This window comes from Loxodonta africana, chromosome 7 (genome assembly GCF_030014295.1).
Source record: "Loxodonta africana isolate mLoxAfr1 chromosome 7, mLoxAfr1.hap2, whole genome shotgun sequence".
Lineage (NCBI taxonomy): Eukaryota > Metazoa > Chordata > Mammalia > Proboscidea > Elephantidae > Loxodonta > Loxodonta africana.
Genome location: NC_087348.1, coordinates 120,605,846 through 120,617,949, shown reverse-complemented (window position 1 = coordinate 120,617,949; position 12,104 = coordinate 120,605,846). Strand labels below are relative to the sequence as shown.

Here is a 12,104-nt window from a genome sequence, read left to right as displayed (position 1 = left end):
CTGAGGCATAGTTGTGTGTGTGTAATTTAACCAACTATCTCTAGAAACATTCATTTGAAGTAGACAAGATTGAGATTACACAATATAATACCATATAAAAAGAGATTTACAAAGTCAATACCTGAGTGTCTATACAGTGGGGAACTCTGAAGTAAGAATAAGACATCATGACCAAGTTGGCCAGGGCCATGGCAGGTTTTTTTTTAGAATCTTTCTTTGCCACATACAGATATTTACAATAGAAGTAATGGTTGCTCCATGACATAAAAGAAAATCATGTACATATTTTATTCCTGCTATATATGATGATGAGGAAACCCTGGTGGCACAGTGGTTAAGAGCTATGGCTGGCTAACCAAAAGGTCAGCAGTTCGAATCCACCAGGTGCTCCTTGGAAACTCCATGGGGCAGTTCTACTCTGTTGTACAGAGTCTCTATGAGTCAGAATTGCCTCCATGGCAGTGGGTTTGGTTTTTTTTAATACACGATGAAGATCCCTGGTGGCGTAGTGGTTAAGAGCTTAGGCTGCTAAACAAAGGTCAGCAGTTGGAATCCACCAGCCACTCCTTGGAAACCCTATGAGGCAGCTCTACTCTCTCCTATAGGGTTGCTATGAGTTGGAAATAATTTCCAACTTTGTGGCTCAAATTAATTTACGAATCCTGTACCTTTGTGTTTATATCCGTTCATATCTGTTTCAACTAAGCACAGGCTTTAGACTTAGAAGACACAGCTTTCTTACCAGTGTCTTCAAGCAACATCTTAACCTTTGGAGAAAAACATCTCAAAAGCCAAAATAGCGTATCAGTAAAATACTCTCATACTTTACAGAGTTACATGCAAAATTTAAGTTTTGTGTCTTTATACTGCACTTTCACACTTTTGTGTTGTTGTCAGGTGTGGCTGAGTTGGCTTCAACTCGCAGCGACCCTGCGTATAACAGAACGAAACGTTGCCCCGTCATGCACCTTCCTCACTCACAATCATTGCTATGTTTGAGCACATTGTTGCAGCCGCCGTGTCGATGCGTCTACTTTACCAAGCATGATGTCCTTCTCCAGTGACTGGTCCGTCCTGATGACACAGCCGAAATAAGTGAGACGAAGTCTTGCCATCCTCGCTTCTAACACACTGTTTTACTAAGACTGTAATTACACTTTTGTGACGCTCACATGCTATCAGTAGAAGATACATACATATGATTTACCAGGATTTATATGTTAACATCACAAAATTTGCTGAAAATCCCCCAGTTATGAAGATAGCTTTACACATCCTCTAAACCAGGGGTCAGCAAACTGTAGCCCATGAGCCAAATCTGGCCCACCACTGCTTTTGTAAGGCCCACGTACTAAGAATGGTTTTTATATTTTTAAATAGATTTTTTTTAATAAAAAAAAAAATATTTCACGACACATGAAATTCAAATTTCAGTGTCTCCAAATAAGTTTAATTGGAACACTTGTTTATGTATCGTCTATGGCTGCTTCTGCACTACAGTGGCAGAGTTTTCTGACAGAGACTACAGGGCCCAGAAAGCCAGAAATATTTACTATCAGGCCTTTACAGAAATAGCTTGCCAACCCCTGCTCTAAATCCATGGAAGGTATCCGGAATGCTGGACGGGCTGTTTACAGTGTTATCAGTGTATGACCTAATTTGATTCATTACAGACATGACATACATTATTCCTCTTGAATATCATCTACTTGGAATACAAATAAAAATAAAGGTATGATTAAAAAAAAAAAAAGGACTTATTTCTTTGAAATGTTTAGGACCAGCAAAACAATCATATATAAAAGCAATATATTTTTAAGAAAAAATAACAAATGAACAGTTTAAATTATATTTCAAAGTAATGATTTCAAGGTTCCTCAGCAAATGCCAGGCAGTAAAAGATCTCGAAAATTTTTACAGCGCAATTCTAGTTTCCAAATTTCTGGGATATAGTGCTTAACATAGTATTTGAGATTCTGCAATCATTATGGGCGAGACACTGCAGAGTTACGTATTATTTAAAAAAAAAAAAAAAAACCAAGGCAAGATATCTGTAAATAAGAAACCAGCCAATAAATGACTGGCCAACAATTTAAACGTTTTGTTTTTCCTTTTTCTATTAATAGGGAGCTACACAGTCTGCTGGTATAGAACTTGGTAGAAATCAACAGCTTTCACTTAGTGGGCTGATCCCCATATCTGTGTCAGATAAAATCATAGCACTTATTATTCATTACCATGGATACCATGAAGATACTGCCATCCACTAAGTAGTATTAGAGGAAGACAACATAATTTTCTGGGACTAGTCCTGTTTTGCCTTCATAAGTTGCTTTTAACCATCCTGGTTCCACCGATGGGTACACTGGCAAAAAAAAAAAAAATTTACCCAATCATTATTAGCATCAAATAATTATATAAGCAAATAGGTAAAAATCCATATCAGATTCCACTCAAATTTTCAAAGCAAAATATCTCGGCACTTTTAAAGCTGGAAATGTCTTTTGCATTCACACAATTATGCAATCAATCTCTCTGTCTCTCATACATGTGTGCCCCCTCCCACATACACACACACATGCATGCTTGCATAGAGAAGAAAACTGGGCCCAAGAGGGATTTGATTTGCTCACTTATGCAGGTAATGAGAGACAGAATTCAACTTCCCTGGCTTCTACTTTGGAGCTCTGGTGGCACAGTGGTTAAGAGCTTGACTAATAACCAAAAAGATGGCAGTTCAAATCTACCAGCTGCTCCTTGGAAACCCTGTTGGGCAGTTCTACTCCTATAGGGTCACTATGAATAGGAACTGACTCAAGAGCAATGGGTTTGGGTTTTTTTTTGGCTTCCACTTTAGAGTTTTCTTGTTGTTGTTAGATGCCATCAAGACAATTTTTGACTCATAGTGACCCCATGTGACAGAGTAGAGCTGCCCCAAAGGGTTTTCTTGGCTGTAATCTTCATGGAAGCAGATTGCTAGGTCTTCCTCCTATGAAGTGGCCGGGTGGTTCAAACCACCAGCCTTCTGGTTAGCAGCCAAGTTCTTAACCTTTGTGCCACCAGGGCTCCTTACTTCAGACATTACCACCACACTATTCCTTCATCTTCCTTCCACATGATTATGAACTTAAGAGAATGGAGGTACTTACCATTAGAAAATATCGCCCCCTGTGGGAAGGAGAGCTCATGGCTGTGCTCTGCTTTACAGGAATACATAGCTTTGGCTTGGCTGAAAGATTAAGAAACAATTTGTAAAAATCGCAACATGCAACTCGAAGGCATTTACGTAAAACTATTCTTAAATGGATAAATGAAGAAAATATTGAAGTTGTCAAGGATTTCATTTTACATTCAGCCCACTGTATCCATGGGTTTGGCATTCGTGGATACAACCAACCACAGATCAAAAATATTTGGGAAAAAAAAAGTTCCAGAAAGCAAAACCTGGATTTGCCAGGCACCCAGCACTACACTGAATCTATGCAAATAAAATGATGTGCAGGCGTACCCTGCTGTAGCCTCCCACCATTTCACAGATCCTCGGTCTCTTCCCAGCACTTGTTTGTGCACTGTTCATCACGCATCTCATTTGTTCACTACTTATTTATTTATTTTTTTTTTACGTTGTATACACCCTTTGTTTCCATGAAAAATGGCTCCTAAAAAGCAATTAAAAGGTCAAAGTAATCCCTCAAAGGCCTAGTATGATGGGGTTGAGGACAGTGAGAGGAAGAAGTTTCAGGTAGTAAGAGATGGCTTGTTAGCTATGTAAAGTGCTACAGCCTCAAGAACATAAAGATCACAGGAGAATCAGCATCAGATGCCCAGGCAGCATCAGTGTTCCCAGAAGAGCTCAAGAAACTCATAGAAGACAAAGACTACCTTCCAGAGCAAGTCTTCAATTGCGATCAAACAACTATTTACACTGCATTTACATTGTATTAGACATTGTAAGTACTCAAGAGATGATTTAAAGTATACGGGAGGATGTGTATAGGTTATATGCAAATACTATGCCATTTTATACCAGACTTGAGTATCCACGGATTTTGTTATCCTGAACCAATCCCCCCTGAATATCGAGGGACAACTACACTTGGATCCATAATCAACGTCCACAGAAGCTGCAGTCAAGAAATCAAAGAACACATTGCATTGGGTAGATCTGCCGCAAAAGACGCCTTTGAAGTGTGCAAAGGCAAAGATGTCACCATGACTACCAGGAGAATGAACAAATCTGTCTTGGAAGAAGTACAGTCAGAGTGCTCCTTGAAAGTGAGAATGGTGAGACTTCCTCTCACATACTTTAGACATGTTATCAGGGGGGACCAATCCCTGGAGAAGGGCATCACGCTTGGTAAAGCGGAGGGTCAGCGAAAACAAGGAGGACCCCTGACGAGATCGATTGATACAGTAGTTCCAACAATGGGCTTGAGCATAGCAATGACTGTGAAGAAGGCAAAGGACCAGGAAGTGTTTCCTTCTTTTGTACATAGGGTAGGTATGAGTCAAACCTGACTCGATGGCACTTAACAACAACGTTCTTAAAGAATGTGATTAGTTTTTAGTTGTAATTGGAGCATAATATACATAAAGTGCACATATAACTGTACATATGTACATTTTCACAAACTGAACACAACTGTATAGCCACTACCCAGAACAAGAAACTGAATTACCAGCACACCAAAAGCACTCTTGTGTTTTCTTCCAGTCAGTGTCCCCAAGGGTAACCTCCTGACTTGAAACCACATAGACCAGTTTTGAAGAATGTTATTATTTACTTGTTAGCATGCTGCAAAATACGTTACTTTTACAGCTATATAGGAAAGTTCATAAGTACCCTAAAGCTTTTTTTTTTTTTGGCCACTGTCATTTGGAGACCATCAGGGATGGGATTCAGCAGTTTTTATACCTAGAAGGTATGGCAGAATGATTTAAGAAAAACACTGGAATTAGTCAATGACAAACGGCAACCAAAACTGGCCTTACTGTCAGGAAGACAACAGGGATTGATGGGAACCTTCAAAAACCAGGCAGTATACCCATCTGCTAAAAAGGAAAGCCAACATTCACCTCCTAAGATCTATTATCATAAGAGGATTCAGGCTCAATGTGGCCAGATAATCTAGTTTTTTAAGATAAGCCAGAATTTCAAAGTTTTATATGCAATCTCCTGATTTAAAAAAAAAAATTTTTTTAGCCAACATAAAAGCCATTATCTGGGACTGTCAATCAAATCACCAATAAAAACACATTTACTCGGCAGCCCTGGTGGCACAGTAGTTAAGGTGCCCAGCTGCTAAGCTAAAGATTGGCAGTTCGAAACCACTAGCAGCTCTACAGGAAGATATGGCAGTGTGCTTCCATAAAGATTACAGCCTTGGAAACCATATGGGGTAGTTCTACCTTGTCCTATAGGGTCGCTGGGTTGGAAATGACTCAACGGGTCTGTTTTTTTTGGTCTACTCAACTTCATTGGTAGGACTTGCAACATTGCCTGACCCCACCCACTTCTCAGCATCTCTAACACAACTAGAGTACAAGTCAATACCATTTCTGGCCTGGTTGACCAAATGGTTTCCTAACTTCCTAAATCCTCTAGGTTTCCTCTTTAGTCCCCTTACAATGTATTCTGTACAGATGACCCAGAGGGTGGTTTTGAAAAGATTCATCAGATCAAGTTACTTCCCTCATTACAACTCTTCAACTGGTTTCCCACTCTGGCCTACCAACTGTTCATGATCGGAGGCCTGCCGGTCTCTCCTGCCTCTTTTGGCACCTCCCTCTGCTCAGCCATTACACTCCAGTCACACTCCTCTTCCTCAAACATGCCAAACTCCTTCCCGTATCAGGGCTGTCATTCTTGCTGAGCCCTCTACATGAGATGCTTTCCTCTTGATCTTTACGTGGCTGTGTTTCAGGTTCATCTTAATTTCATGAGGCCAAAAAGGCCTTCTCTGACCACACAATCTAAAATAGCTGCCCAGGCAACTATCATATCCTCCGGTTTTAACTCCGCATGGTACTATTATCTGTTATAGTATTATTGGTGACAACTTTGTTATCTTCTTCCCCAACTAGAATGTAACCAACCTCCATGAAATTAAGAACCAGGCCTTGTCCACATATGATTGTATCCCCAATGCCTGGAAGGTTGCCGATGCTTCGTAATAAGTCAGTAAATATTTGCTGATGAATGAATGACAGAAAGGGAAGATGCTCTATGTGCTCTTTTTCCAGATGATGAATCCTTTTAAAAATTCTTTCCTCCCTGAGGTCCCAGCATTTTACCTGCAAAGAACCATCAGCAGTGTTTGCCCTCTGCACCTCTGCCAAAGCAGCAGCATTGCACTGTGAATTCCAAACGATTTCTTTTCCCTGGGTGGGGCTAGACCTTGCATCTTACCTCTACACTTCCAGAATGAGGCTCCGTCATTTAAATCGGGATTCCCAAATGAGAATCTGAAGACTGGAAAGCTTACAGAAGAAAATTCTGGAGCTGTCCCCAGAGTTGGTTTCATATGGGGTGAATCTCAAGCTGCATTTTCAGAAAGCGTGTAAGGGGAGCCAACAGCAGACAGATTTGGGAGTGGCCATTTGCCCTCACAGCACCACTTCCCAGTGAAACTCGGTCTAAGAAAGAATTGAGCCAGTGAAGGACAGGGGCTTTGCACTAAAGAAGAGCTGTATGTGTGTGCATGTGAATGCACGCACGTGCTTTTGCTGGTGGGGTGGAGGAAGAGGATGCAAACAAGTTCTGTAGCCTTCTAAGAATCAGACCGTGGTCATCTTGAGTAGAAAGAATGTCAGTTTTTCCTACAAATTTTTTAGCCAAGCATAGTCGTATGACCTAATAATAGTATATTTGAAGACTGCAGAGCTTCTTCTCTAAAAATATGAAGAGATTTTTTTAAAGATCAAATTTTCTAACAGCAAAAATTTCCTTTCAATAAACATGAAGTCTTACTGCTTTGTCATTAAAATAAATAATTAAGAGATACATAAGAAAACAATTTTTAGTTACAGAAATGATTAAGATACAATATTTGCTATGATGCAATTTTTGAAATTATGTCTTAAAACGCAACCAAATTTTTTTTATTAATGTTTCAGACATGAATTTTTTTTTAATAGGATTTTATGAAATTGGATTAGGGTGGGAGTGCAGGAGGCATACAGAATAATTATATCACTAAATAAAAAGATATTGTCGAATGTGTCAAAAATATACAGCACAAAATACTATCTGTCACGATTTTTCAATTATTTGTGCACATAACTACACAGGTTTAGTTTTCTTCCACTGAGATGTGTGACTACACGTGTTCACTCTGCAGAGAGCTCTGATGATTTAATATAGACTCCTCTGTGACAGTGACAGTGAAGTTTTCTCTCCAGGTGCTAATGCTTCCTCTTCTACTGCCTTGGTCTATTGAAGAGGATGTGAAAATAACACTACCACCTATTGTGTCTTTCTTCAGAAGATTCTAATATCCCTTTGAAAAGGCTTTTTGAAAATCTTGCTTCTAACTGCATGAGAGAGCAATGTAAAAAAGCCATTTCTCTCCTTCTCACCCAGAAGATGATCGGTACACAGCCTCACTCCTAATTCTAAACACCATCTAATGCTGATGAGCAAATGGACAAAGGCTTGATTGGCTCAGTGTGCAAAATTCACCCCTGCCATCTTTATCATAAGAGAAATTAAAGCCTCGCCAAATCAAAACTGATACGGTGTTTTCTGGAGAGCTATCTGACAATGATACACACACACACACACATACATACACACATCGTATATACTGTTGTGAGCTTCACTTCTGAAAGGAATAGGAGTGCACACAGATAGAGTTACAAATACGTCAAAGTAATACTATATAGAAAAGGTAAAAAAAAATCACAACAATGTAAGTATTGAGTATTCAATAAATCATATAAACTATTTTTATTTGCTGTTGTTGTGTGCCACTGAGTAGATTTCAACTCATAGTGACCTTATAGGGCTGAGTAGAACTGCCTTATAGGGTTTCCTAGGCTATAACCTTTACGGGAGCAGACTGCTAGGTCTTTTCTCCCATGGAGCAGGGGGTGAGTTTGGTTCGAACATAAACATAAAAATTACATTAAATTTGCACTGACATGTATGGCCTATTACTCTTATATTAAGTGAATATATTAAATTTCTAACATAATACATATCAATAGATAATAAACACCTGTTTTTAATTTCACAGTTTACATTTTTAATACAGTAAAATTCAATAGATAGAGCCTCCATGCATAAAAGCTCTTTGGGGTCCTCAGTGATTTAAGTCCATAAAGGAGTTGTGAGAACCACCATCGTAGATGAGATTAGAAGGCTGTACACCAAAATGTTATCAGTAGTTATCTTTAAGTGATGAAATTATACCCCATGCCATTACCATCCAGCCAATTCTGATTCATAGAGACCCTATATGACAGAGTGGAACTGCCCCCTAGGGTTTCCAAAGCTGTAATCTCATGGAAGCAGATTGCCACATCTTTCTCCCGAGGAACAGCTGGTGGGTTCGAACTGCCCACTTAGGGTTACCAGCCAAATGACTAACCATCGCACCGCCAGGGTGCCTTTGATGAAATTAAGATCGGTTTTTATTTATTGCGTTAGCTTATTAATATTCTTGAAATTCTGTACAAGGAAAAATTGAGCTTTTTTTTTAAAAAGTCATGGCTGCTTACGTCTATCTTACATGTATCACCATGCTTACTTCATCTTATGTGTGTCTCTGTATGTCACTGCTTTAACCAGGGACTTACAGCGTTCTTACAACCCAAATTCACTGGGCAAGATTTGATTGAGGTTTGTTTTTGTGGTCTGTAGTTATGAACACAATATTATTATTTTTTAATTATAACTATAGGAACGCTTATAAATAAGCCAGGCACTGGGCTAAATATTTTATATCTTTACACGTATTATCTCAATTCTCCATTCAACCTTCAGTAGATATGTGTGTATCTTGTCTATGGCTCCTTTAAATAGATGTCCCCTCTGACTATGACCAAGGTGAAGGCTTCAAGAGTTCTGCTTTCTACATGTCTTTATGCATATTCTTAAAAATATTTTATCTAGTGTTGTTGCGAGTATACACAGCAGAACATACACCATCTTTACATTGCTGAGACACAGCATAGTGACAGATGGATGGTACATTAGGCTTTTGAAGGTATTTCACAGATTAAGTAAGCAATTATAAATAACCAATGTCTGCTTAAGCTATGCTAGATACTACAGAATTTTTGTTTACTCTAATGATTCTCAAGCTTTAAAATCATTTGGGACAGAAAATTCACTTGGGGAGGTTGTCAAAGATGCAACTTTCCCAGGCATTCTGGTTTAGAAGGTCTGTGCAAATCTCAGGAATCTTTATTTTAACAATTCTTATAGGTAAAGTCCCTTTGCAGAGCACCCTCCCCCTCCCCCCACCACACACACCACTAAACCTGCTTTTTTAAAAGATTTCCAATGATATCATACGGGTCAAACCAGTAGCCTCTCCTGATCTCCTTGACTTTTTTGTAACTTCTACAACTGTTGGTGATGCCTTCTCTTCCTGATCAAGTCCTTCAGGCTCTCCTTTGCCAGATCTTAAATAAACACATTCTCCAAATGTGACAACTTGGCCATTTTTCTGCTTTCACTCAACAAGCCCCATCCCTGGGCACCCTCGCCTTAACCCCTGCAGTACAGAAGTTATTCAAATGACATCAAACCCCATGCTCTCTCTGGGGTTCCAACTGCACATTTCCAACTGTCTCTTGATTCTCCTCAGGCTCTTCAAACTCTATGGCCAAACTTCCCCTCCCCTCTATGTACTCACAACCTAAGATTACAAGCTAAATTATCACTCTTTCTGACCTGCAGTTTCAAAGAACTGGAACTTTTTTTAGCTGCCTCTCATTCCCAGTCCCAATGTTGATCGTATCCATAAGATCTCCTTATAACTTCTCATTCTTTTATCACTGTCCTCATTAAGGTCTTCTTCATCTTACCAATTCCGCCCTAAACGGCTGACTATTGTCTTTTCTTCACAACCTTCTGGAAACAGCCACTTGCATTATTTATTAAGGTGCATCTCATTGCTCAATGGCTCCAGAGACCTTGACTCCCAAAGGCATTACTCTTCCAACGCTCAGGACCATCTACCAAAATCCCCCAACTGGTCTCTTTTCCAAACACGCCTTTTCTTCCTATTACCTCTACTGGTTCCATCATCTTCCAAGGTCCAATTCAAAGGTAACCTTGATTTCTTAGAAAGAATGTGAAGTAGGCAACATAGCAATCAGTGAGGTTAGTCAAGGAAATGACCTGGACATCTATCCATGTTTAGTTGCATTTAATGGTGCAAAAGACTATCAAGTGATATTAATGTATCAATTAGAGGCTTGAATGTCTTAGACAAGCAGTTTTAATAATCATAATCATATTTGTTGTTGTTGTTAGGTGCCGTCGAGTCAGTTCTGACTCATAGCAACCCTACCCACAACCGAACGAAACACTGCCTGGTCCTGTGCCATCCTCAAGATTGTTGTTATGCTTGAGCTCATTGTTGCTGCCACTGTGTCAATCCACCTCGTTGAAGGTCTTCCTCTTTTCCGCTGACCCTGTACGCTGGCAAGTATGATGTCCTTCTCCAGGGACTGATCCCTCCTGACAACATGTCCAATAGTATGTCAGATGCAGTCTCACCATCCTTGCCTCTAAGGAGCATTCTCGCCGTTCTTCTTCCAAGACATATTTGTTCATTCTTTTGGCAATCTATGGTATATTCAATATTCTTCACCAACACCACAATCCAAAGGCATCAACTCTTCTTTGGTCTTCCTTATTCATTGTCCAGCTTTCACATGCATATGATGTGATTGAAAATACCATGGCTTGGGTCAGGTGCTCCTTAGTCTTCAGGTTGACATCTTTGCTCTTCAACCCTTTGGAGAGGTCCTTTGCAGCAGATTTGCCCAATCAATGTGTCTTTTGATTTCTTGACTGCTACTTCTGTGGCTGTTGATTATGGATCCAAGTTTTTTTTTACTTGGATAATCATAATAGTTGTTATTATTATTGTAGAGATCATATCCATAAAGATCTCCTTATAATTTCTCATTCTTTTATCACTGTCCTAATTAAGGTCTTCTTCATCTTACCAATTCCACCCTAAATGGCTGACTATTGTCTTTCCTTCACAACCTCCTGGAAACAGCCACTTGAATTTTTTGTTAAGGTTCATCTCATTGCTCAGTGGCTCCATTTAAATACATTATTTGTGTACTTCAAATACAATATTATGGATACACACAGTAATCTGGCAAGAACAGAATTACAACCTCCATTTTATAAAGAAAACAGAATTACAAAATGTAACTCCAAGGTTATACAACTAGGAAGTGGTAGAACAAGAATCTGAATGTGAGTTTGTCTTACCCTGAAGTCCATTCATGTTCCTCTGTGCCTGTCCCACGGACAAGTTCTGACAGTGTTGTGGGCTGGCTAACAGAGAAAGAGTATAACCCTCGATGTACCACTGAATGAGCTCTACATTGATGCTGACAGCCCATGAGAAGCTGATTTAGGGTATTAAGAATGTAAAAGCATATTAAAAATGTGTAGGTTGCTTGTTGAACATCTGAGTGTGTGTTACATGACAGTTTTTGGATTTACTTCATTAATAAATTTTTTTTTTAAAGCTCTGTGGGATTACCTTTTTGATTACAGTACTTGAGTTCTTAATTCAGAGTAAGATTAAAAAAAAAAAAAAAAGATTAGAGCTTCCTAATAAAAGGGCTCCATCTAGTGGAGAAATTCAACCATCCAGAACAACGGACAAATAATTTCCCAGAAATGCTGCTGTCGTTAGGTGCTGATGAGTCAACTGTCAACTCATAACGACCCCATGTGACATTGTAGAACTGCCTCATAGGGTTTTCTAGGCTGTACTATGAGTCAGAATTGACTCAACAGCAATGTGTTTGGTTTTGGTTTTTAATCTTTATGGTATCAGATCACCAGTTCTTTCTCCTGCAGAGTCACCGGGTGGGTTCAAACCACCAAACTTTTGGTTAGC

At 39.4% G+C, this 12,104-nt stretch overlaps 1 protein-coding gene across 3 annotated transcripts in view; it reads right to left on the bottom strand.

Annotated features, from left to right (window-relative positions):
* Positions 1 to 1,835: 1,835 nt before the first annotated feature.
* Positions 1,836 to 12,104, bottom strand: part of ARHGAP42 (Rho GTPase activating protein 42) — a 321,321-nt gene continuing 311,052 nt past the window's right edge. For all 3 annotated transcript variants that reach the window (XM_010595411.3, XM_003415595.4, XM_064288839.1), the window contains 2 exons: positions 3,150 to 3,229; positions 1,836 to 2,365 (listed from right to left, as the gene is read on the bottom strand). In XM_010595411.3, the coding sequence (XP_010593713.1) occupies positions 2,277 to 2,365; positions 3,150 to 3,229 (169 nt within the window). In that variant the 3' untranslated portion in view covers positions 1,836 to 2,276. The remainder of the gene's footprint in view (positions 2,366 to 3,149; positions 3,230 to 12,104) is intronic.